Genomic DNA, 27745 nt, shown 5'->3' with positions numbered 1-27745 from the left:
CCCAGTGGACACTGCAGATGCCCTACAGACCTGTTTACATCAATCATAACATGGACAGTTTTGGATTCCACTTTGCTCCCAAGTTCAAATCCCTCCTCTGCCACAGATGCAGGAAGGGTTCTTTCACCCTGCCAGTCCTCAGGCCAGAGAAGGGGAGGGTGACTTGCATTTTCAGTTATCTGTTCACTCCACCTTTCTTTTTTTTTCTTTTTTTTTTTTTTTTTTTTTTTTTTTTTTTTTTTGCGTTTTTTTTTTTTTTTTTTTTTTTTTTTTGCGTTTTTGGCTTTGTTCTTTGCATTGATGAGAACGATGGGAAAAAATAATTTTCATAAGTATGACTTGGTAAACTTCAGGGACCAAAGCCCCGATGTTCCCCATGAATGAAGGCTGTCCCACTTGCCAAGCAGCCAGCAGCCTTGGGATTCTGTGCTGCACAGTTATGGAGGTGGTGTATGCAGACAGAGCTGTAGCACAATCTTATTTCCTAGCTCATTTTGTAAACATAGTTAAGCAATAGGCCCTATGTAGATCTCAGCACAGCGTTTGATCTTTGTCCTTTATGGATTTGTGTATCTTTATGACAGAAAGTGATTTCACAGCTTGCAATTTTTTTTCTGCTGTGCTGATCATAGTGGAGAGCTATATAATGTATGACTTCGCTACTCAAATAGGTGCAAGTGTTGCAAGAGACCTATATACCTCTCTAAACATGATAGATGCCCTTGGCAATGCTGGCTATTTCCTGATCACAACAGGTGAATGAATAACAACTCCACAACAACTTTTCAGAACTACTAAAAGTAAAGTTCACCGGCCAGTCTTCAAATAATTAACAAGTCTCTTCTCTACAAACACAGAAAAAAGTGACCTTTTCCAACGAGGCATAAGCAGTTCTTCTCCAACTCAAATCATCTCCTGGAATAATTGGATCAGCTTTGCCCACCGGCAGACCTTTTGTCTCCTATGAATCAACATGGAAAGGAATCTTAAGAATGTTTTGGTCATTTCTTTCGGATTTTTACTTCTCTTTACTGCTTATGGAGGGCTCCAGAGTCTACAGGTAAGTGGAGTATCTCCCATTGGTTGTCAGGACAACTGGTCTGGAAGGACATCAGGCCAACTCGTAGTGTGAAAAACATCAGTCTTTCCATGGTCTCTGTGAGGGAGGCATGCACTGTATTTTTAATTAGGTGGGTTAAGATATTAACTTGCTGCAGGTTAATATTTCTCACCCAGATCCACAGGATTTACTAAATATTTTATTCTAGCATTTCTCAAATAGCTCACATACTTGTGTCATGCCACTACTTTAAATCCACAAAACTTGTTTCAATGGAAATAGAAAACAAAATTAACCTGAGATGACTTTTGTCAAAAGAAGATATTGCAAAATGGAAAACAAATTCAGTTCCTGGAAAGGGTTTGTTTTGAATATTTCTAAATTGCTATGATTTTATAATAATTATTATTATACAGCAATGTAAAATAATTAAAAATTATACCTCAACTATTAAGTAATTTAAGTATAAAATAATACAGTAATTTCTAGGATCATTATATAATAATAAAAATATTATTTTTTCAAAAAAGCAATTGTGGCTTGTACTGGAATTAACATCCTAAAACATGGTAGCAGAGATGGGTTTCTAGAATGACTTGAATACTCAGGTTGCCATTAGAGGTCACTTGTTTATCCAAAATAAAAGACTGAGGGTTACTGTTGCTGTCTATGAATGTTTCTGAGTAGATAAACACAGGGAGAAACTTCTCAGCTTAGAAGGCTCTGCTGGTCTAATGGCTGATAAATGAATAGAAGACATTGATGAGCAACTTTAGGCAGGATATTAACAAATTATCATGACCAACTGGATTGAATTTTCCCACTGGAGTGAGAATCTGTACACCTTAAAGGCAGAACTTGATACATAACATGATGAACTCAATTGCAATAACAAGGGGTTGAGCTCATGTCAGGAAGAGGTCCCTCCTTGTTCCGTTCATCTCTCTTCTCTCTTTGAACAGATTTTCTTTGCTGAACTCAGGGGTGTTCTGCAAAAACAGTTCCAAAACTGGATGGAGATATTATGAGCTGGTGAGACTAATGAGGCAGGAGAAGATAAACCCTAAAAGCTGCAAGTCAGTCCCACCATCTGAAACACTTGGTTAGAGCATGGTGCTAATAACACCAAGGTTGTGGGTTCAATGCCCATGCCGGACATTTACTTACTCCAACTCAGAATATTCTATGAATCTATGAATCTGTAAGTACTGAAATGTTAAAAATTTTCATAATTCATTTCAAAAATAAGACCTCTGAGATCAGGAAGCCTCTTTGCCTGTTTATAAAACAACCATTCCAGTTCTCAAACACCTTGACAGTTCTCTAACAGAGACTGTCCTCACCTCACTGTCCTGGTACCTGGTTGTCTCCAAGCATGCTGCATGACTGCCACCGTGGTCCTGCATGGCCAGACTGCACAGACACTGCAGGCTTGGAAAGTGTTTTCCATGAAGCCACCAACAGCTTCATTCCTCTACAGTTCTCTCCAGTGCCACTGCCTCAGCATCCAGTCCCCCTTCCAAAATCATACTGAATCATATCACCTATTAAAACCATCAGGAAAACATTGCTAAGCAGCACAGAATTGCAGAATGCTTTGGTTGGAAAGGACCTTAAAGATCATCTTGTTCTAACCCTCCGCCATGAGTAAGGACACCTTCCCAACCAAACCAGGTTCCCCAAAGCCCCATCCACCCTGGGTTTGAGCATCTCCAGGGATGTATCACCCGCAGATTCTCTGGGCAACCTGTTCCAATGCCTCACCACCCTCACAGTAAAGAGTTTCTTTCTAATATCCACCCTAAATCTCTCTTTTAGTTTTTAAAACTGTTGCCCTTTCTAGGCCTATCACTATCTGTCCTTGTGAAAAGTCACATCTCCATTGCTTATTGCCCTCTTTGAGTACTGTAAGGCTGCCATGAGGTCTTCCTGGAGTCTTCTCTTCTCCTGGCTGAACAATCCCAACTCTCTCAGCCTGTCTAGGAGAGGTGGTCCATCCTTCTGATCATCTTCATGGCCCTCGTCTCCAACAGATCCATGTCCTTCCTGTGCCCGGGGCCCCAGAACTGGATGCAGTGCTTCAGGTGGGGACTCACCAGGCAGAATAGAGACGGAGAATCAGTTCCCTTGCCCTGCTGGTCACACATATTTTGATGCAGCCCAGGATGCAGCTGGCCTTCTGGGCTGTGAGCACATACTGTTGCTCTTGTCCAGCTTTTCATGCATAGAATTCTCAAGTCTTTCCCTGCAGGGCTACTCCCAATGAGTTCTTCTCCCAGTCTGTACTCATGTCTGGGATTGCCTTGACCCAGGTGTAGCACCTTGAATTTGGACTTGTTGAACTTCATTAGGTTCACATGGACCCATTATTCAAGCTTGTCCAGGTCTTCCATTTTGATCTTCTCATTTCAATCTTCAGAGCATTAAGACAAGAGGAGAACGATTTTGAGCATAAAACTATAAAACCTGGTTAGATCAGTACAATGTTATTCCTTCTTTGTGAAAATGTAGGAGAATCAATTGCTTCCAGCTACAAAGGGCACTGTGTGCCCTTGGCCTCTGAAAATCTTAGACTTAGAAAATCTTTGGACCTTGACCTCTGAAAATCTTAGAAATTATCACACCTGTAGTTTAAAGCAAAGAATCTCCCACTATTGCTATGCCAGCCCAGGCAATGCAGATCTGAGAATATTCCTGCCTGAGATGACAAATGAAGGCCAACAAAAGAGGTTATCCTTCATTCAACTTGCTTCAAAGAGAAACTCAAACAAATAACATCAAATAATCTAAAGAATGACTTAACAAAGCTTTGAATCTGAGCAATCCTCATCTGGTTTTGTATCATGTTTTCATAAATGGTCTATCATTTTGAGGAAAATTTCAAGTCCATTATCAAGCTGTTGTGGGGAAATGAAACAGTAAGATCCAGCGGAAGATGCTGTGTCTATTTCTGCCTGAAGCCACTCTGTACACCGTAGTAATATGTACCTGTGATAAAATTTGTCACAATCACTGCTTTTGTCCCTGCAGAGCAGTCTCAACTCAGAAGAAGGCCTGGGTGTTGCTTCCCTAAGTGTTCTGTATGCTGCACTCATCTTGTCGTCCATGTTCCTCCCTCCAATCCTCATCAAGAAGCTGGGCTGCAAGTGGACTATTGCAATCTCCATGTGCTGCTACATCACCTTCTCCTTAGGGAACTTCTATGCTAGCTGGTACGATTTAAATACTTTAACTCTCTCTGTTGTTTCAAACAAAATAAGTAAGGCCAAAGTTCTTTCTTCTTTTTCTTCTCCATTCCTACTCTAACTCTCTGTTGTAGATTAGAAAGTTGAATGTAAAAGGTGTTACTTGCAACAAATTGAGACAAATAAATCCAGTATTAGGTGGATCAGAGAGGTGAAAATGTGCAAAGGGTCAGAATGAACACATCCATCCACCCACCTGAAGCTGCTTCTCTAACTCATGTTTGTAGAAGAGATTCTCCTTTGGAGAAAAAAAAAAATCAGACATTGCATTTAAAAGTCAAAACACTTTTAGGGCTGTTTTTGAAAAGGTTGAATGGAAGGCTATCTTCCAGGCAGTAGCTCTGGGAGAAGAGGACCACAGGAGAAGGCTATCTCCTGCCTTATTCTTTCTAAAGGTGAATGAACAACTTCTGCTCTCCAGTGGCAAGGGTTGCAACTCTGTGGAGGAAAGTTGTCAATATCCATCTTCTGAAGTGCAATTTAGTTCTCAGAGCTACGAGAAGTTAAGGCACATGAGCACAGACCTAGCTAGCCTGGCCTAGGCCTAGTCCCTGCACAGAGCTGCATATGCTTGCACATCCTAAACTTCACAAGGCTGGCCTTTTCTTGATTCCATGTAACAGATTTATTGTATCATAAAAAAGATAAATCTGTTTCTTTGATATCTATTTTTGCGTCTGGATCTTTGGGCAAATGATTGTTATGCTAATGGTAACAACTATGCTAAATAAAATGTTCTTTGGCAGGTACACACTAATCCCTACCTCTGTGATCCTGGGCTTAGGAGGAGCACCACTCTGGTCTGCCAAATGCACTTACCTCACCATTGCTGGCACTTTGTATGCTGAGAAAGCGGGAAAAAATGCAAAAGACATTATCAACCAATACTTTGGGGTCTTCTTTCTGGTGTTTCAGTCTTCCGGCATCTGGGGAAATCTTATCTCATCCTTGATACTTAGCCAATCTTCCACCAAAGGTAAAATGTATTTAAAATGTTGGCACTTCTTTCTATAAACTAGTTCTAGATAGCTAGGTAGATTTCTGCAGCTGAGCTTCATAGTCAGTGGAAACAGGCACTTCAGATGAGAATTAGCCCATCTGAGGATAGATGTCTGAAATCAATGAGGTAATTTTTTCTCTGAAAGTGCCAAATTTCTATCAAAAATCAGCCATAAAGGGAGTTCAGACAAATAGATAAAAAATAGAACTTCATTGAATTCTGTTTGAATTCTACCCCTGTTGTGCAAAGCATAGATAGTCCACAGGCACTGACAGTCCTTCACATCTGACTTCTATTAAAAGTGGTTTAAAACAAAAGGCAAAATACTGAAGCCACCTTTTTGCAAAGCTTGTAGTACTGGGTTAGTTTGCTGTTAAGCATTCAAGGTGAGTCAGACTGGTTGCTGGTGCTTGCTGAAAATGAGTACTCCACGGAACTGCCAAGAAGAAATAGCAGTAGCTGTTGGCAGGAATTTGTGTGCCAGGGCTCCTCTGCTGTATTTCAGGCTCAGACAGCAGATGCCAATGTAGCTTGAAGAAATCACTCAGCAGCAGTGCCCTCATTTCCCATGCATGTAATTGGTGTCAATTTTCAAAGGGTAGTTGTGAAGATAAATTAATATTTGGATGCCACCTGAGAGATTCAAAATGCTGTGGTGCCTTATCATTGCAGTCTCCTCTATGTTCCTCATCCTGTCAAAATCAGAACAGGGTTGTTCTCCAGACATGGAGAAAGCTTTTGGTATGTCCTCTCAAGTGCTCTCAAATAGCTGCTAGGTTAAAACTAGATGCCAGGAAGTTGGCATCAGGTTTTAATCTTTGAATCTTTGGATTTATGGCAAAGCAGTTGTCCCAAGGTGTGCTACTTAAGGTAGAATCATGCTTCCTTTAAACCTAACTATAGGTGAAGCACCATTAAAGCAGAATGCTAGCGGACCTTTTCAAGTGCAGTGGAGCCCTGCTGATCTGATCTCAGAGCCACATGATATCTCAGGAGGGACTGTCTGTTCAGATTTCACTCACAGAGCAGAGGCAGTGGTGCCACTGTGGAGTCTGTACAGATTGCAATTGTTTGACTCTCCTCTGCCTCACAGCACACATAATTTTAGCAAGAGGAATAAACCACTATTTTTTTGGTCTTGTAAATCCCTTCCTAGTTTTACTTTTGAGGGTGTTTTTCCAAATTTTAAAGATACTCTTATTTTTTTTATCTTTTACCTAGAATTTCAGAAAATGCTGTGTTCCTGTGAACAGCTCTCAAAACCAAAGGCCTTGCACATCTTCACAACAGTGATGAGCAGTTATAACATGAGTTTTTCTATTGTGCCTTCTCAGTGAGACATGACTTTAAGCTAGAGGGAGCTTTGCTGGGGCAAGGGGGTAAGAATCTCCAGTCAGGCAATTATTTTTCTCTCCTCTGAGATTTGTGCAAAGGCATCCATTGTTATTTTAATGTACTTAGAATGTATCATTTCACTCAGCAGTAGGAAAGATATAGCATGCATCTGGAGAATCAAAATGCATAAAATTCAGACATGCACCTACTCTTGATGTATTGCCTGCATCACTGCATCCAGACACAGCAAGGCAAAGCTACACCATGTGGTAATACCACAACTGAAGACAGTAATCAGTGTAAATTATGAGAGTCATCCTTCATCATTCAACAGCATTACAGTTTCAATTCAAGAGAAACAGTGCAAACCCTGCCTTGCAGCTTGCATATGACTAATTGCATGTGCAGCTTCATCTTCAGATGATGTAGAACCGATAACTCATTTTACACACTTCCACACTTTACTCATGTGACTCATCTTTTGTATATGGTAATTTTGCTGAAGGTCTTTGTCTATTTTTTGCTGAAGGTTTGTAGTGGTAGCCAGTGCTTATAATAAGGTAATGATTTTCTGTACATCACTACATTTTATCTTATGTTGAACCTAGAGATGTTTATGAAGCTGGTTAGACAGCTGATTTACATCACAACTGCTTTGATTGGAAGCAATGAGGAAAAACACACTAAAAGTAGTTACACAATAACCTGAATTGAAAAATTACAGATCAGCTCTTCTTTAAGGACTCAGCCAAAGTACAGCTATATTGCCCTTTATTGTTCTTGCACCAGAGACAAATTCTGCAGTGAAAGCACTAAAATTATTGTGTGGGGTTTGGATCATCTTCCTCCAGTGGACAGTTTATCCAGGCTTACACTTTGGGTTAGCATTTATTCTTTACCAAGAGGGTACTGGAGGAAGTGGGCACAGTGTGCTGGTGACACTGTGTGTGAGAATGTCTGTGTTTGTGGCTTTGACATATGCCATACACAACAATGATAGGACTGCACAAAGCAAAGGTCTTACCCCAAACCCTGCTGAACTGTTGGTTTCAAGTGTGTTCTCAGAAAGCTATAAAGGCAGTAGTAAAATAATAAAGTCAGGAAAAGCAGGCTACTTGGAAGACTGCAATACTGAGTAATCATAATTTAAAATAGAAAAAAAAAAAAGATGTCTTGAGGTGGTTTCTGTTCCTATAACATATATAGAAATTATCTGGAGAGGGAAAATGTAGGATGGCTGTAAGAACTGAAGTCCATCAGTCCATTGCTGGTGTAAACTTAGGGACCTATCTCATGAGGTATTATGATGAATAAAAGAGGTAAAAATGTAGGTAGTTCAAAGTTTGAGGTACTCAAACTTTGAACACTGCAAATTGAGCTTGGATTCAGATTTCAGCCTCTAACTTTAGTCCCTGTCCTCATGTAACCATTAATTCAGTGTTCAGTCTCACTTTTGTTTCTCTTAAACCAAATTTTTGTGTGTTAAACTGGGATTCTGAAGTTAAATATCTCTAATCAGGAGAGACTTGAAACTAGCACCAATCACTAAGCACTGGATTCCTTATATCCTTACACATAGTGTGGACTTACCTGATCTCTTCCCTGACTGCCTTTCTTTTGCTTCTTAATTAGTGGAGATCTCAGAAGAAGACCTGGAATGCTGTGGAGCATACAACTGCCTGACTGATGCCACTAACACCACTGGGTCAGCAAAACCCTCCAACTCCTTAATCTACACACTGCTAGGGGTCTATACTGGTGAGTAATCCACACAATCTTTAATCAGTATCACTGATGGAGAGCCTAGTACTTGTGGAAGCTAGCACAGCTTTGCAGATTAAGTTTCTGACTTTCTCCTTCAATCCAATTTGCTGAAGGAAAATAAGATACGTGAGAGCTGTAAACAACTCCTTCCTAAATAGTTCTAATGCTTTATTCCAGAGCTGTATAATTTTTATCTAAAGGAAAAATATATTCTTTACATTTTTCACCTGGAATAAAGCTGAAGCCCAGTATGGTGACCCAAATTCAGCCAGACAAATTGGCATATCTCCCATTTAGTAACTACAGCTGCCATAGACCCTCCTTGCACAAGGCTAGAAAAGAATTAAAGACAGGGAAGCTGATGCCATTAAAAGAAAAAAAATAGATTTGCAAGGATTCACTGAGTGAAGAAAGTACCAAGTATCCCACTCAAAAGAAGTTATTCTCTGGATAAAGGGAAGTATCTGGCAAGGCAACGTGCACCTTAGCTCTGTCAAAACATCTTTGCATCTCTGAACATAGATGTACTCTCTGTGCTGAGACAGAAGCATAGAATTTGCCATACACCCCAACAAACTGTATGTGCATATGATCCAGGCAGAGCCAGCTCTCAGTGCACAAGGGCATTGCAGAAAACCCTTCCTCTGTTCCCAGCCTCCATTCCTAATTGGTGGGAAAGTGTAAAAAATATCCCCCCACTCTCCTCCCAGAATGTACTGGAGCTCATGACTTTCTGCTAAAGGCATGTTTGTCTGTAAAGTTTAAATTTAAATTTGATGACTAACATACACAGCACTCCCTTAGGCTTTGTGCATACAAAGTGAATGCAACCCTGCTTTCTCCTGACCCTGCGTCAGTGGGGTTTTGTTTTTCTTTGAAACTCTTAATAAAAGAGACGTCTTTCCTTACTTCAAGGGAAAGTAAATGGTTAAATATTTCATTCACAGACATTTTTTAAATGTGTCTTCTATTTGGTGGCTGAATACTTATTTTGCCCAGCTTGGGTGGAGACAATAATGGAGAACTCTTCTGCTGTTTCACTTTCTCAAGGACTGTGAATGTTTCTATTTATGTTCATACCAACCACTATTAAGCCATGCCATTATCTCCTATAATTGCTCTTGATTCATTTAGCATCTTTTTGATATATATTTTTTCTGAAAATGTGGATGTCCTGCTGTCACCCATTGAAGTCCAGCAATTAGTCCATAAGTACTAATAAACATTCTGGTAGAACCAATAATGACTTGAATCATGAAGGATTTACAGCTCAGCCACAGTGGGGAACCAGGACACTGGAGAAATTCTAGGAGACGTGGATGAAAAATAATAAGCAATAAAAAAAGAGGCAATTTGTAGTAAATCTGCTGATGTATTTGGACATTAAAAGTTCACAGTAGAGACAATATCCATACACATAATTAGGAGCACATTAAACAAGCAAAGTGGATGGAAAGAGGCACCTGGTTCTCATCTTACTCTGAACTGTAGTTCTTTCCATGGATGGAATTCTAGTCAGCATAAGTGAGGAAACATTATCGCGCCTTGCATCCATAATTAAGCAATCAGTTGTGAATCTATGCTTGTCTTATATATATTATGAGACATGGTTATCTTCTTGATAACATGAAAAAATTTGTTTTGATTCACTACACAAGCAACAAATCGAGACTGATACATGCATGATCATTTTCTGATTAACTACTCTATATAATTATTTTATATGCTGCTTCTGATAGGAAATTACGGGTTTAAAGCTATAACTTCCATCTTTTCAAGTTAGCTAGAGCTGTTCACTATCATTTTCAAAACAGTACATATTCCATACTCAAAACATGGTTCTGAGCTGAAAGAAAAGGCACAACATATACTGGGTTTCAAGACAGCATTTATTTTTCTTTCCATGTATTTGAAAGAAGAGCCCTGCTAGCCATGAAAACCTTGGCACTGGAAGTGAATACTCCTCTCTCTGGTTGATTTAAAGCCTTGTGATGGCTCCCGAGGGAGCTGTTTCTGGCCAGCTCCCGTCCCCTGCTCCCGGATTGCGCTGCAGGGTGAGCATCACCCTCTGCGGCCGCGCAGCTGGCCCGGCCCGCCGGGTCACAACAGGCCAGCCACAGTTAAGCCGAGGGGATTTGCCAGTGCACAGCTGTATGCAGAAGATGTGAGTGTAGATCAGGCCTTCTTGTTTATACAGAGATGGCCTTTACACTGAAGCGGAATCAGAGGCAGCTGCCAAAATATCCCACAGAGAGCTAAACACCAAGTCAGAACAATAACAGCAGCAAGCGACTTCCCATCATTCTTTCAGCATTCCTCAGTTTTTCATGAACTTTTTGTTTTGTTTTGTTTTTTGCAGCTAGTGGTGTGCTAGCTGTGTTGCTGATTATTATATTTCTGGACCAGATCAAATCTGACCAAGCAGAGACTGAGAAAGAAAAACTAGAGGCACCATCCTTTTGGTCTACGTTCCTAGCAACTTTTCGGCATCTTAAAGATAAAAGACAATGTCTTCTAATCCCTCTGACAATGTACAGTGGGTTTGAACAGGGATTTCTTTCTGGTGACTACACAAAGGTGTGGATGTAGATGAAAATCTATTTCTGTATGATTTTTTGTGCCGTTGTGTCTTACTATTGTATTTGATCTTTATTTACTTGTCAAATGAAGACATTTTTAGCGATGATTTGTGGATTGCAAAATTACTGCTTACTTCTACATGAATGAACTCTAAGTGACATCTTCAAACAGCAGTAAATATGTCCCTTGGAAGAGCCTCAAAAAGAATGCAGTAGAGAGCTTAACTCACCAGCGGAGGCCACAGCAGAGAGCTACAGGTTCAAACTCCTCACCTTGTTGTAAATAACAAACTGGGAGAAAAGCCAGAAGCCAGCAAAGCTTTTATATCTTCCTTCCTCTCCTGGTTTCCCTAGAGTTTTATAAATGCAAGTCAGCACACATTCCACATATTTTATTTTGACAACCTTTACGGTAAGAGGGCAAGTCCTCAACATGGTTGGCTGAAAGCCCTCAGCAGTCACTACTGCAACAGGTCCAGACCCTGACAGATTGAAATCATTAAAACCACCTCCATTCCTCCAGTTTCTCAACAAACCTAGACACACAGCAGGTGTGTTCTGCAGGCATTTGTTGAGAAAACCTCCAGAAATAGAGGGCAACCTTCCTGAGCTGCTTCTTTCACGCTTAAAGCTTTCAAACCTTGCATTTAAATCAGATGGAAAGGTGCACTAGTTGTTGTGTTGGAACAGATTGAAAGGGGCACTCCGTGGCAACCTCCACTGGTTACATGCTCTTACAGAAAGGGGTCCTCTTCATTTTTTGGCAGCTGCTCTGTAACAATCATAGTGTAAATTGTCAATTTTCATCTCTTGGGCTATGATGGGAAGGGCATAAAATTCCTAATGCTGCTTTCAGGAATTTTATTTGTGCAGCAAAGAGTGCTCAGATTTGTTCTGTTTGTTGTTCTTCTGTTTATATGGCATCAGCCTGATGCTGGGAACTGGGTTAGGAAAGTTGCAGCTGAAGGCTTGACTCTGTCATTGCACCAGGAGCTTGTCAGCAAACTCTCTAGCCATGCTCTTTTTATCTCATCCAAGCTGGCTATTTACTGAACACTCAGGCTAAGATCCTTGAACTTTACTGTATGTTTTCATCAAAGAAAATGTGGCACCACTATCCTTTCTTTTCCAGGTATATGTGACCTGTGCCCTGGGCATACAGTACGTTGGCTATGTGATGATCTGCTTTGCAGCTGTAAATTCCCTCTGCTCTCTGCTCTTCGGGAAGATCTCCCAGTTCACGGGTAGAAAACTGCTATTTGCTTTGGGTATGTAAAGATTTATTGAATGACTGATTCACCACAAGTAATCAGATCCACTACTTCCCCCTTTGCATGTACAAAGGGATAACTTGCTGTCAGCTATCAATTAAAATCAAAGTCAGTCAAGAGGCAGACTTCACAAACTTCATTCATGAGAAGAGAGACAGCTCAGGCCACAGTTAAGCACTGTATTGCTATTTTTGCCTTATATCACTTTGCTGGGGATGTAAGTTCAGCCTGCTTTTGAGGGCTTTCTCTCATAGAAAGTGCCCTATTGATTCGATGCCTTATAGCTCTGATGCAGCTACTGATAAATGACCTTACAATGCAGATGTTTAGACTTGCACTGTCATAAGAAGGATTTCCCCACTGGGCTAAAACCTCCTCACCCTTATGGAGTGAAAGCAAATCACTGTTGACCTGAGTCTCACGAAATTACAAACTTGGAAGTTTGAGTGAAATTTAGGAAACTTTTTAAAGGTTGGCCTGCTGTCCCTTTTACTACTTGTTCTATAGGGAGAAAAATACAAGAAAGTAATGCATCAGGCTAGAATAACTTAAGGGCTTGTGTATGGGACAGTAATTTTCATGTTGCCTTGTGAGAAGATTCGCATATCTAAGAACATCTCCCCCTCCAAGAGAACATTGTTCCAACGAGTAACAGAGTAATGGAGGCATAAAAAAATACCAAGAAATATTTATTTTGTGCCTCTGTATGCATTATGCATACTGAAGTGGACTCAGTATGTATGAATACTTTGTTTCTACTATGCAATGATTCGTATTATTGGAAACATCACTGAATAGATCAATATGCATCAAGATATTCTAGGCATTTTCTCCACAGGAAATTTTAACCTGGACAAGGAAGGAGAAATTTACAGTGCTTTCTGTTACAGTCACTAGCTCAAAGATTCTTCTGTCAGTTCTAGGCGGGTGTCTTAGTCTATAAAACTCAGATTTAAAAAAACAGGAAGCAAAAAACACCTAATAATAGCAATCAACAATTAAATCTCCCCCAAAACTGTAGTGTTAGAAATGGAAGAACTCTGAACCTCTCAATTTTGTTTAGTGGTCTTTTATTCATCCTGTGAATGTGCACCTGTGGGGGAAGAATCTGTGACTCATCTGCAAACCACTTTTTAAAAGAAAGACCCAAAGCCACCAGACCTTCTAGAAATCCTTAATTGTCCCCTCTGGCCCTAAATGGAAACCTCATTTAAGGCAAGGAGAGCAGGAGGGTGTTTGGTCCACCTTCCCACATACCTCACATGGTGACTGAAAGCCTTTCAGAAGCTCCTTCTCCTGCTCAGTGGTTCGTGTCCTTTGGGCTAATAACCATATCAGCACTGAGGATCTCTCAGCTCAGGACACTACTCAGAATTATGAATTAGACACTGTCAAAGGCCTGCATTGTCTTGTATTTCATGTGATACCGACTCAGCGCAAAGCTCAATGAATCAGAAAGATTTTAAGATTGCCTTGTGCTTTTGTTGGGGATAAAATAAAAAAGTGTTATCTACCACAATCTGACCTGATTATAATTGCACTTATATTTCTCTTCTTTATTTCTCTCTAAATCAACAGCCACAGTTACGAACACAGCCTGTATAATAGCACTACTGCTGTGGAAACCTCATCCCAAGCAGCTCGCTGTGTTTTTTGTGTTCCCTGCTCTTTGGGGCCTAGCTGATGCTGTTTGGCAAACACAAACTAATGGTAAGTCCTGATGACAATGAAATGTAGTCTCTCGAGATATAAAAGCCTGCATGTTTGCATCTATGAAACAATGCTGCATAACAATGATAATGACTTTAAGACAGCATCTGAAAGAAATACATTAACTCATTGGAAAGCAAAAGAAATACAACAATTTGGGAGTAAGAATGCAAAATATTTGTTGAGCCAATTTTTCCAAGATGAAGAGAGAAGAATACTGCAGAAGATGGTAATGGGTATTCAGAATAAATATTCTGGAGGAGTATAAGTATTTCAAAGTAATTTGGAAACTAAGAAGAACTATACATTTAGTCTGCCTTTTGCAATAAAGGAGAGCACTCTAGATAAAAATTAACTCAAAGCTCAGCAACAAAAGAAGAAGAAAATTGTCTGTTAGGAGTTATTGGGGAAAAAAATGTAGAGAAAACCACAGAAAGAAATGTTATGCAGGCAAGTAACTTCATATAGCTCTGGTTTACTCTATTTCAAAATTCATAATCCAGTGTGATAAGGCATAAGTAGGCAATAAAAAAGGAGCAAAGTCATAGGAGACTTCTGCTTGAAGGAAGAGTAATAAGCTAGAAGTCTTTACCCTGGAGAAGACGTAAGTATGGAAAGCAGTCAGTAAGGTAATTAATTATATGGAGAAGATGACTTGAAATTCACTATATCCTTTAATAACAGGACTAGTACTACCAGATAAAGTTATCAGGCAGATGCCTTTATAGGAGTGAAAATAAATAATTTTTCTCACACAATGCGTAAGCAAAGATGGAATTCATTGCCAAAAATTTAAGCTGGAATTACATCACATCATTACAAAATCACTTCAGGGGAAAGTGCTCCTCTGGGCACACATCCGGTTATTTGCCTTGGCCTTCCTTCCTCTGATCCCTTTGGATGTTTCAGGGCTTAGAAGATTTCACCCACTAGATAAAAGTGTCATGTTCCTCCTGGAGAGCCAGATGGAAAACATGACAGTCCACTGCCTGGCACTGACAGTGATCTCCTTGCAAGCACAAGCAGAGTCTCTGCCTCTGCACACAAGGGAGTGACCAGCCAGCATCCTTCTCTGCCCCTCCAGCAGCTCCAGCTCATATCCCCTAGAGGAGAGCTAGTACATACATCAAGGGACACCCTCTCATCATCTCACAGCCTCACCCACAGGCTTTTTTAAATCAGCCCTAATTTGCCCACAGGCAATTTTAAATCAGCGCTCTTTATCATACTCATGGAAGGAGAACATCAGTGAGGATTTGCTCTCTTTTAAGTAAAGCTGTTCATTCATTTCCTGCTTTTGCAGCCACAGCCCTTCCGACTGCTCTGCAAGCTTCTTCCTAACACTCTTGAGAACCATATCTGTCTTCCACTGACCTGTCCTTTGTCCTACTTCTATCTTGTCCAGAAAGTCTTGTCTTCAGATACTGTGCTTCCTTCAGAATCACAGTGAGGTTAGGGTTGGAAAGGACCTCTGGACTTCAGATGGTTCCACACCTTTGCTTAAGCAGGGCCACCCAGGGACAGCCACTTACTCAAGACCATGTCCAGGGAACCTCTGATATTTTCCAGAGAAGGAGACTCCACACCCCCTTTGGGCAACCTGTGACAGTGCTCAGTCACCCTCAAAGTAAAAAAAAAATAATTCCTGATATTCAAAGGAAACTGCATGTATTTCAATTTACGCCCAACACCTCTTGTCCCCTTTCTTGGACACCACTGAAAAGACGTGGGCTTTGTACCCTCTCTTCTAGGATTTGCATACATCTGAGATGTCCTTGAGGAGCATGTTTCCTCAGTAAGGTCCCTGCATGACTGACAAAAATGGACCTGAGGTCCACATCAGGAAAAAAAGAAGTATAGAGGACTTAAGTATTGGAGAAGGTGGCTGGGAAATGACTGTAGTTTCCAAACCCCCAGAGGAGGCAAAGACAGTGGACAATGCTTCATGCTTACTTGATGGTGAGCGAGCTCTGCAGTTATGTGAATTAATCTCTATTTACAGCACTGTATCAGGTCATCTCCATTCCCAGATTCCTGCAAGATACTCATGAAAATTTCACATTTATGTTAGCTTGGATGTTCTTTTTCCTTGCATAGTGTCTTTTTTTGGTCTGTGCCTTACTCAGCTGTTTCACAGCTCCCATTTATAAAATTATACAAAGTTCCCTTTGTCACATTGTCACAGTGAAACATCAAGTGATGACATGAAACCTTAATAGAGAGGTGCAGTGACATTATCCCACAATGCTGCATCCCAGAATAGGATCTTCAGTTTGATATGCCCACGTAGGACTAAATGTCTTCTCCCCTTCAAAAGTTTTGAACACCACATGAAAAATTCCCAGCATCAAAGACTACGAGGTGAGATAAGACCTCCAAAATAACATTGGTTTACAAGGTCTGCAGTCCTTCCTTTGCTAAGCTCCCATGAGTGCTGCTTGGACCTCAGCAGATTAACCAGTGAATACATAAATGGCACAGTGCCACATACTTAAGGCTTTCTGTGGTTTGCCTTGTGCTGCTGTGGATATTTGGTACTCGAGTACCCCCTAAAGGACATGTAGACTCACAGTGAATGAGTCTCTTCATCTTATAAAGTTTTCCTGACATGTTTGTGTTCATGTGTGGAAGTTCTCACTTATTTCCAATGAAAACTACTTCATTTCAGAGCGTGTAGTGCTCTTTCTTACCTAACTTGAGCACAGATGCTGATATTACCCATTGATAAAATTTGCACCTGGGGCATAACAACAGTGTAGCACAGAACTATCAGGTGGATTACAGTAAAGACAAGTTCTTTCCAGATTGATTTGTGTCTTTAGAAAGGATATAAATTAGTCTAAAGAGTTTACAATAATTTTCAGCAGTCCTGGTATACACACATGCCTACTAGTACCAGGGTAATGAGTAGGAAAACAAGCAGTGGCAAAAAACCAGGATAATTTCTATGGAAGTGAACAGTGAAATTTCAGAACTAGCAGCCTATTCTCTCACTCAGCCCAGCAGATCCTGCTGAAGCTCATCCAGGCAATTAGCTTGAAAATAGCAAACATATACCAGCTGAAAACCAGAATCTTTAGACATAGAACTGCCATGGCATCAGAAACCTTCCTATTTATACTTACCTCACTAATATCTTTCCAGATACACACTGGGCATATCAGGAGATTAGTATGAACAACTTGTACTTGTTCATTTATGAGGCAAAACTATGAAGGACTATCATATCTACACTCCACTGAGCCAGTTTAATGAACGAAGTACATCTTGTCATGCACTTGTCCTGGTTTTCCATCATGTCTAAATTGAAATAGTTCAGTAAAGGTCCTCTTGCAGTCATCAGGATACATAAGCTTTTTCATACAGATGAAGTCTCTCCCTGCTTAACAAAACTGAAGGGCTAGTTGAGTCTACTCAGATTTTCAGAGAACTTTGCATTCTTCTTTGCCTTTTGGCTGAATGTACATATTTCAAACAGATGTGTTGTTAGATAGGTGAATTAAAAGATTCAAAATTCATGATATTCTTCTTCTCTCTGTGCAGACCATGTCTGAGTCAGAGTAAATGCCCTGTTCTTTATCACCACTGGTGCTAGCTCAGCACCCAGAGGAAAGCAAGCTCTCCCCTTCCCTGTGTGCTTCACTAGTCAGACCCAGAGGCTGGAATCCCTCCCTGGATCCCAGTTGTGGGTGTGCAACTGACTGAACTCACTGGGAGCTTCCCAGTGAACACAACTGCATCAGGATGATCAGCTGAACTGAGTCTCTATGTGAAGTAAATTTTCCAGTTGCTGCCTGGAAGTTCTGTGTGCATAAAGGATATTCTGTTTGCTAACCCATCCAGGAGCTGAAAATTTGAAAAACCTGGTTGATTCCGAGAGACATATTTTGTTTGCATACTAAATCTGGGCCCAGGTTGTGAAAGTCTGTAAGGCTTTGGTATGAGCTTCTCAGTAGTTATACATAGGAACTCTACACTGTCAAGGCCTCCTTTTTCTCCTTACTAACTTGTTCATCCATGCAAAACTCTCAATTTTTGTAGTTTTGAAAATGAAGTCCTGCCATCTTATTTCAATGGATCACATCTTTTCTTCCTTCCTTGCATTTTTTGTTCCCTTTTTCTCTGGTCTCTATTTTTTCCTGTTTATTTTGTTATTTTGCTTCTTACAATTCACAGAAGCACAACAATTTTTTAAGACAAGGCTTGTATTTTCCTTTCTCTGACATTTATGAGGGAGGGTCTGTCTTCCCCATTGTGCTCTATTTATTAACTTTGTAGAAAATACGTAGTTGCAGATTTAATCTTCACAAGACATATTTTTCCTTCCTTTCCTCCTTCCTTCCAGGACTCTACGGCATTTTATTTGAGAAACACAAGGAGGCTGCCTTTGCAAATTACCGTCTCTGGGAATCACTTGGATTTGTCATTGCCTATGGTTACAGCACCAAATTGCAAGCCTACATCAAACTGTACATTTTGCTGTCTGTGCTTGTGTTGTCCATGGTGACATATGGAGCAGTGGAATACCTCGAGGCTAAGAGCTCCCCTGGGACACCTGCTGCCACAAAGAAGGAAAATGGAGGACCCCACTCCCAGGAAACACACATGTAATCCAACAGGGTCAGAGTGATGGAGGCAAAGCAGACTGGCCAGCTCCTCACAGGAGCATGTTTCCAAGGATGTTCCAGTCTCCACTGTACCCAGAAAGATGGTAAAGGGACAGATTTCAATGCTATTATAATGCAAATGTCGCAGGAGTAAAAACCTCCTTTGACATCTGACCTTTATAAGGGAAGATTATCTGACTTTACTCTTTCATGCAGATGACCAACTAAATGTTTTCTCTTTATATTTTAATTAATAAAGTCTTAATAAATGTAAACAATATTCCTAAAGTCCTCACATTTTTGTTTCTGTGGATAAGACCTGGCCTTACAATCAAACCACATGCAGAATGAAAGAAGCAACTTGGGCTGCTCAGCTGACTGCAGATAACACACATCATTTCGTGGAATCGTTAGTTATAAAGATTTATGTTGTTTTTATGCTGCATTCTATAACACCTCCTGTAAATAACATTGACTGGCTATATCTGCAGTTCATATCTGCACACCACAGAATGAACTAACCACTGAGTCTGCCAATTTGTCTTAGGTCAGCAGACAGCTGTGTACCTGCCTATGTCACCCCTCTATCCCAGCACTCTTTCTCTTTTGATTTTCCTGTCTCCAATTGTTCTGTCACCACTTACAGCAACTTCATCCTAAAAGAGATGCCTTCCATAGGACAAAACACTTCAGTGATTATGACCTTGCCCCATTTTCCCATCCAGGGGTGGAGCTGTTTTCAAGATGAGCAGCCAGGCTATGGGGAACCTTGCCATGAGAAGAGTGCAGATGACAGTGCCAGCCACAGAGAGAGGGAGAAAAGGAGGATGACTTACACTGTAAAAAGTGCTTGAGACCTACATGTATCCTGCAGTGGCTCATCTCATTTCAACTTTTCTTTAGTTTTACCCATATTGTTTCTAGATATGGATTTTTGTGGTTTTACAGGAAAGAGTGTTACAGTACAGTTACTGTGCAGTGTCCCTGCATCTTAATGAGAGAGCAGTGTACAGACCTCATGTTCATTACTGGTAATGACACTTCAGATTCTCTGTGTGAGGCAGACAACACCAAAGGAATTGCAGACAAATGTTCTTCATGTCCAAGATCAGTGCTGCCTCTGGAAATAATCTGCATATAGTTCGCTAAGTTGTTGCCTGCCATGGAGATAACACTTCAAACTACTTCCTCTCAGTTACTAACCACAGCAGGAGGATGAGGCATCACATAGTGTGACAACAATAACACAATTTGTGTGACAAAAATCCCCAAATTGTCAGATCTTTTAAATAGCAACAACTTCATGCTACTTTACTGCCTTTCTTGTATTTCTTGTTTCCAACCATCTGGACTCCCCTTCAAACTTCACTCATATTGATTCATGGCTTTACACATGATGAGCTTTTTCCAGATTTCATACAATAAAGTAAAATTCATTATGCCCTGCAGAAAAGAAGGTGACAGGTGGGCTCCCTCACAAGTGCAGATTTCACCTGCACCTTTGCCTTGTCAGCTCAAAGGCATGCTGTTGATCTCTCTGTTGGAAATACAAATGGCAAAACTATTGTGGCTGAAGAATCCTGACAGCCTCCTATCTGCCCAGCATGCACAGATGGATATTCTAGGCTGCTGCTGATTTTCACCTCACACTGCTTCCATCTCATAAAGAAACACAGCATTGTGTTTCATTGCATCTCTGAATCCTCCTCTGATTCTCTTTTACAAAGTGATGTTCAATGGCAAGCGAAGCAAAGAGGATTTCTGAGTTCAACATCATGATGAAAAACTCATCTGTGTGAATGTAGTAACTTTTTATTTGTAACAACCCAACACAGAAGTCAGGATCCTCTTACATGGGATGATCTACAACCTCAGAACAAAAAGATGACCCTTACCTAGACATGATACAGCTTTTTTTTAATGTAGTTTCTCTTTTTACTCCTGTACTATTTTACTCCTATCTGGCTGAGATGGAGTTAATTTTCTTTGTAGCAGTCCATATGGTGCTGTGTTTCAGATTTTTATAACTAAAACAGTGTTGACAACACACCAGTGTTTTGGCTATTGCTGAGTAGTGTTTGCAGACCATCCAGGTTTTCTCATTTTCTCCACTCTTCCCCCTCAGTGAGTAGGCTGCAGGTGCCTGAAATTGGGAGGTGGCAAAACCAGGACAGCTGAGACAGAGTGATGGAAGGGATATCCCATGCCACATGAAACCATGCTCAGCAATAAAAGTCTGGGGTGAAGGAGCAGGAAAAAGGTGTTCTGACCTTGTTGAGGATCTCAGTATCACTGACATTGAATCAGCACATAGGACATTGTGGCCTGTGGTTTGAGAAGCTGGTTTTTATTCTTGATGTTTCACAGGACTTGATGTAGTTTTTTCCTGAATGACAACACTTCCATTGCACAGGGACCATGAAGAAAAACTCTGTTACCTTGGGATGAAAGCCACAGCTACCAGCAGCAATGCAGTGAACATGATTTTGCCTGGGACAGGATGAATATAAAGATGCCCACCGGTCTTGGACATGACTTAAATGAAAATTGCCACTTGCATGGTTATGCATGGACAACACACAGTTATAAAACTCATATGGTTTCATTTATTGTAAAGGGCTGTAGGGCTACATAGTATAAATTAAAAAAAAATAGGTAGAAGTTCAGCTAGGAATATATATTCAACACAAGAAAAAAAAAGAGATAGGTGAGGTTGCTGTGGCAGGAGACATCTGCTCTTTCATGGCCAAGAAAGACTCCACAAGCCTTACTTCAGTCCAGCAGGCAGCAAATAGCACAGGTCTGTCTGCGCTGAGACAACCAGCAGCAGGGGGCAGGCAGACTCACCCTGCTTCACTGCAGATTTCTACCACACAAGCTCTTAACCTCACTTTCAACAACAGAGTTCATTTTGCAGTGAAACAATAGCTTTTATCAGCCTGACTTTGAGTGCCTGAGGTTAACAAGAGCAAGTGTAGCTGTCTCAGTGGACATTAACTTTGGAATTTCAAGTGGTAGCCAGAGAAATCCCTCCCCAGTCATGTGCCTGAAACCTTCAAGAGCTCTAAGTCAGGCAACAGGTAATAAGCCTGTTGATGTTTATCTACTGAATGCTCTGTGTTCCGTGGTGTCACAGAGGATGGCATCCTGCTCTCCTCACGGGGAAGGCTGGGTTGGATGGGGCATTGAGCAGCTTGGGCTAGCAGGAGATATCCCTGCCTATGGCAGAAGGGTTGGAACCAGATGGTCTTGAAGGTTTTTTCCAACCCAAATCATTCTGGTTCTATGATTCTAAGATCTCTGCTTCTGGGTGCTGCTTGGCAGCAGTACTACATGGATGTTAAACTCGAGCACGGTCAGAGACAGCTGAGGTCACTTTTGTGTTGTGGAAGAATGCAAACTCACAGGTGGGATTACAAATTGTTAAGGAATGGGCTGAACATAGAACCCGCTGGGAATGAAGGCTGGTGAAGAGATCAGGGCTCATCTGGGTGCACATTTATGCTTAGTAAAGTGAGTGAAACTAATCTTCATTCATTTAGACCAATGCCTAATCCTAAAATTAGTTCTTCATAATTGCACTTCAAGAGCTTCTGCTTATATGTGATATGGCTTTCTCAAAGTGGATAGTTGTTCTTTGTTAGTTAAAGTGGTTTGTTTTCTTTTCTTTGCATTTAATTATCTGGGAAATTGAAAAAGGCATTTATTATATCTAGATTCGGTGAGCCAATTTCCTGTAAACCGGCATTATCTGAATGTCAAAGTTTAATTTCATTCCCTGAATGCCAGAGGTATGAAAGAAGTTCATTAATACAAGCTGATATGAACAAACCACCAAAGAAAGCTTCATTGTTCAGACATTATTAACAGCTTAACTTATGATTACCTAGTGGAGACTGTGATGGCACAGTTTACCACACACTGGTTGTATGTTCAATAGCAGAAACACAGCTAATAGCATTGTTAAGCAGAACAGAAAAGAAAAGGCTAACTGCAGTCTGTAAGGTGACTCATCCAAATTCCTACCATGGCTGTGTCCAGCTACATTATTTTTTTCTTAATTTAATAATCTTTGTCGCAGGATGTGAACCAGCTACTGTAGATCTTGTTTAGTTTGGTATGGCTGAGTTTTTTGGTGTGTTTGTCTTTTTGGTTTTCTGGTTGGTTGGTTGTTGTTTGCTTGTTGTTTGTTGCTAATTATTTTCTTAACATGTGACATAGTGCAGACAAGGCAAATAATTCCCAGGAAAGAAAGTGGAAGAAAAGATAACCATAATTTTCTGAGATCACCACATTATGTTTGTGTGCAAGTTCAGCAGCAAGCCCCCAAATTTCTGGGGCTGAAAAGAATAACTGACTGCAACAGACACAACAAGGCTACTTTCTCCTTCATGGTATTTTATATAAGTCCTATTACATCACAACCATACTTCAGTAACTGCTCACCATATTTATCTCCTGTTCCCTATAAACCCCTCGCTCAAGGAAAGCTCTCACTAAGGATAATTCGACTTCAGTCTGTCTCTTATCTATAAGGGGATTCTCAGAAATAATTCCAGTGCTGTTTAGGCCTTGATGCCTCCCTTCCAACACCATTTTAAACCTAAGATAGAAGGTTATTTCAGTCTAATTGTAGAACATAACTAAATATATTAATATAACTGTTACTATTGGAATATAGAAGTACATATTACTTTGCAATATGGAAAGTCATTTGCAGAAGTCCAAATTTTGGCCACAGTCTCAGCTGTGAATATTTAATGAACTGTCTATATGAGAATTGCTCTGTGCAATGTAACTCAAAATGCATTTCCTACTAAAAAAAAACCCAAAAAACAATGGAGTCCATCACCCACTTCCATTACAGACAGTGGGAAATGGTATTTCATTTAGAATCCATGTATATTTCTATGGAACAATATTTCCTTGAGAGGGAAGTGATGAGACAAGAAGGTGCCCTGCTCCTCAGGAATTGGAGAGGAGCTCATTGGTGGAATAGCAGAAGATTAGCAGTGAGTTAATCCAGCATATGTCAGAGGAGGAAAAGAGAATTGGGATTAATAGGCATTTTTCTAATGTCTACTGTTGGTTTTACTTTGGGCTTTATGATCTTAACCAAGAGAGTTTGCTCAGAGCTGGGCAACACACTGAGTTAGCATAATGTGTCAGTAATGTAGCAGTGCAAAGAAAGTCACCTTAAAGTAAGATGGAAGTGAAGGCAGATGACTATGGTACAAGAGATATCTTGAAGCTGTTGGAGTTTCACCTCCATGAGAATGTTTATGACAAATTCAAGTCCTGACTTTTAGAACACAACTAAAATCCAGCTTTGTGTTTAGGCTGTTCCATGGATGACACTGTGAGAAGAAAACTTTTTCACAGCACTGCTGACCTGCTGAACTATAAGCAGATTGACACTTTGAGGCCAAACCAAGCAGCTGGGATGAAGGTTGGCAGAAGGCGTGTGCCCTGGAGCGCAGCTGGTGAGAGTGTCTGGCTTACTCACTTATTAAAAAGTGGTGAAATGTTCTTCTGCTTCTTCTCCACAACCTGCCCTGAAGGCTGCAAGAGGATCAATTCCTAAGGTGGCTGTCCTAACTAAAAAAACTGCCAGAGCACTTCCAAGAAAAACACTGACTTCCCAGCTGCAAGAAAAAATAGCAAGCCAAAAATACCCTTCCGAGCAAAAGGTGAAGTTAAAATAAACAAACCCCAGGAGGCTGGGCATCCTCCACACAAGTCTGCCCAACTTGGTTGCTGGTTACCTACACTTGACTTTTGCAAATACGAGCTAACCACACACATATTTCCTCTGATGAAGACCACAACCTTGGCTATCTGAATGGAACTATCTCTGTTCGCAAGCATATTCTAAATGTGAAAAAGTACTGAGGCCAAATACTGGCTGTAGCATGTTTTTGCTAATGCCAGGAGAACCTGTGAAAAGACAAAACTGGTAATTCCCAAATGTGTTCCATCTCCCTAAAGGATTCATGAAAATTTCATTGTAAATCCTCCAGGACAATAAACATCAAGAAGTAGCTATGTGTGTTGCTACAGTTTAAGCACAATATGCAGTCCCACTTAATTTAGATTATTTTTGGGTTATTTTTGTTCCTATGGCTATGAACTATAAATGGTAGAGCCATGCTTCTGGTTAACTGAGGCAAGTGGAAGATGGAGGAAAGAGGGTGTGAGAATCAGCCTGTGAAAAACAAAGTGGGATGTGTGAGAACCCATCTGTGAAGGACTCTCAATTACAACATACCTGACAGAGATTGTCATTCATCTGGGTCAATTTTCTGCCTCCTTTTTTCCAAACCCAATGTGTGCCCTTTATGTCAAAAATGCATTTACTATTATACTATAAAATATCACCTGAAAAAACGTGTTTTGGTAAAACGATGGCCAGACACAGGCCAGAAAAAAAGTTACAAAATCTTCCATAGAGTCACCCTTGTGCACAGCTCTGGGGACTGCCTTGCTGTCCTGGGTTGTAGTGTAGGATGTACACAAAGCATTTATTCTATCACCATCTTCATGAACTGTTGCAACCAAGTGGGGCAGTGCTCTAGTGCAGGGCTGTCTTCTGCTCATGGCCCATCAACGCCTTGCCCATGACTCACAGGTAACTCCCTCCAGGAGTTATCTCTGTTTAATGGGCCATCAAGGACCCACTTCACAACTCCTCATCCCATTGTGAGATGCTCCGCCCAGGGGGAGGAGCCAAGCATTCTCACCTGGATAGAATCTGGGATTTGGGACAGTGCAAGCAGCCCTTACCCACTGGATTCCCAGAGGACCAGAGCTACCAGACCTTTCTACAGGATCACTGCTTCAGGAAGAGCACCTCACCTGGACTGCTTCCACCATCCTGCTCAGGTTGTATTCTGACTCTGTCAGTGGTCCGTTGTGTTATTGCATTTATTTTATTTTATTTTTTACCTTTTTACCTTTCTTCTTATTAAATTATATTTCTGACTTGGAGCCTCTCACTTGTTTTGCTTTTCAAACCACGACACTTGTACATATTCCCCATGTGTCACACACTGTGCAGGACTGTGGGCCACATTATTCCAAAGTCAAAATGTTTCCTGCAAGTAGAGTCAAGAGTGCTTAACGAAACAAGGAGAGAGTATCATAGCAAAATTGTTCCTTATTTAGTTTACAATTAGGAGGGATTACTTATCCACAGGGTTCTGTTATTCAGTGACAGGTTATTGAATAGTAAACAGTGATTTAAGGCTAAAAGCTGTGAGCAAAGCCTGTTTTCTGATTTACTACAGAAACAAAAAGAACATCAGCATTTTAGCTGGAGAACAGGGACCTTTTGTTAGAGGAATTCTTGAGAATAAAAACAATGGTCCTTTATTAAACATTGGTATCATATCTAGATTCTCAGCCAAACTGAATACACTAGCCACATTCACTTTTTTATGATGCTTAATTGAGGGAAAAAATCAACATAGGTCTGTTTTGGTCAGCATAAGGTAGCATGAACTGAAATTCTTAGTGAAACACATGCAAAAGAATGATGTCTTGATTTTAGTTAGAGTTTTCTTTTACAGAACAAATAAAATATATTAACTATTTCAGTAGCTGAAAGCAGAAGTGTTATGAAGCAGTTAAGGGAAAACAACACAATTTTATCATTACACCAGCTGACATCAAACTGCTTACAGCTTCATAATTAAATCAATAAACTGAAGTATGTGTATGATCAATATCAGCAATGCTTCTTGCTCTTTCCTTGAAAGATGCACTGCAATTTGGGTGGTGATTTGTTGATTGTCTGAGCTCCTGGAAACAGAAGAGGGAGCAATTATGTAATATTGCAATTTTTGCACTTAGGTGTGAGAAAAGGCTACAGCAGCATGCTATTAGAGTGTACTTGTTGCTACAGGAATTTGAAGAGCATAAGGAGACAATTTTATATCTCAGTCAGTGGGCAGGTAATGAGCTGAGCTCTATAAGATAAGAGTTTCAGTGATTTGGAAAAATTCACCTCACTGGAAGTGTTGAAGGCCAGGTTGGATGGGGCTTTGAGCAACCTGGTCTAGTGGAAGGTGTCCCTTCCCATGGCAGGGGAGCTAGAACTAGATGATCTTTCCAAACTAAACTAGTCTATGGTCTTCTGGCAGGCAGTCTATGGGGAAGGCCGTTGAAAGCAGCATCTAATAAATTATTATTTCTCTAAGTATCAAGTGCCATCCAAATAACCTTACAGATGGAGAAATTCACTGACCAGAAATATTTTTGCACTACTGGAAGAATAAAAGCAATAGTGGGAAAGGTTATTTCAAAGACCAAGCAACACAGAGAAAAGACTGCTGAAGGAAGAAGAAAGATCCAGAAGATCCAGATCTTTGATCTAGAATAATCATTAGGATGGAATAAACATTACATTTTATTTTCAAATGCATGAGGCAGAGTTTTAGATTATGATCATATAATTTTTGAATAATTTTGTTTGGAAGGGACATCCAGAGTTGTGACTGTTCTCTCCACTCTTGCTCAGGTTTTGGTCTAATGTCCAGCTCATTATAAGCCCTGATACATGGTGAGATATTCTGCTCCAAAGAATCCAAACAAACTGAAAACATTAATCACTTCCACACATTTTTTGATTAATAACTCAGGAAATAAAAACCCCATGTAGATTTATTTTAGTCAGTGTAAGGCAGCACTGAACTATATATTTGGGGCTCTTATAACACAGTTCTTAATTTTACTTTCACAACACAATTTAATGTACTTTAATGTACTTTCAATACACTTCCACAACAAATTGCAGAAAAACTAGAGGAAGTATGATCAGTACCATGAAACAAACACTTTGGTGAGAAGTAGTGTGGGTATTTGTTTTAATGTTGCATACACAAAAAGGCATGACTGCATCTCCTTCAGTCTCACTCAAGAGTAATTTCATTCAGGTAACGTTATTCCAATCTAAATATCTCAATGAAATTGGAAAATAATGTCAAGTGGAAAACCTCAGGACTTACATGGAATGGCATTAGAGACCTGGTCTCATAAAAAGACTTCAATATGTAGTATAACAGATAATGGATGGTGAGATCCAAATTTTGCATTCATGCAGGGATCTCAAGGCATTTTGCAGGCAGAAAATCTATTTTAAAACAGGACCCTTTCTCTTCTCCAGAAGAGATGTGT

The 27745-nt window shown here is 40.4% G+C and overlaps 1 protein-coding gene across 1 annotated transcript; it reads left to right on the top strand.

The window, feature by feature from the left end:
- The first annotated feature begins 849 nt into the window (after positions 1–849).
- On the top strand, positions 850–18801 carry UNC93A (unc-93 homolog A). Its single transcript, XM_083856502.1, has 8 exons — positions 850–1060; positions 4091–4272; positions 5052–5281; positions 8273–8398; positions 10764–10981; positions 12116–12251; positions 13833–13964; positions 18310–18801. The coding sequence occupies exons 1-8, from the start codon at positions 974–976 to the stop codon at positions 18573–18575; spliced, it is 1377 nt and encodes a 458-aa protein (XP_083712628.1). The 5' UTR covers positions 850–973; the 3' UTR covers positions 18576–18801.
- Positions 18802–27745: the final 8944 nt, after the last annotated feature.

The sequence above is a fragment of the Zosterops lateralis genome, assembly GCF_965231275.1.
Source record: "Zosterops lateralis genome assembly, chromosome: 3".
Taxonomy (NCBI): Eukaryota; Metazoa; Chordata; class Aves; order Passeriformes; family Zosteropidae; genus Zosterops; species Zosterops lateralis.
The sequence above is the reverse complement of the archived record's forward strand: the minus strand, read 5'-3'. Positions and strand labels throughout refer to the sequence as shown.

Bases quoted from the DNA above. Each gene is read 5' to 3' on its own strand.
- UNC93A (XM_083856502.1), top strand. From the start codon at position 974: ATGGAAAGGAATCTTAAGAATGTTTTGGTCATTTCTTTCGGATTTTTA. The intron at 5,282-8,272 runs GTAAAATGTATT...CTTCTTAATTAG, and splicing joins TAGCCAATCTTCCACCAAAG to TGGAGATCTCAGAAGAAGAC. The intron at 12,252-13,832 runs GTATGTAAAGAT...CTAAATCAACAG, and splicing joins AAAACTGCTATTTGCTTTGG to CCACAGTTACGAACACAGCC.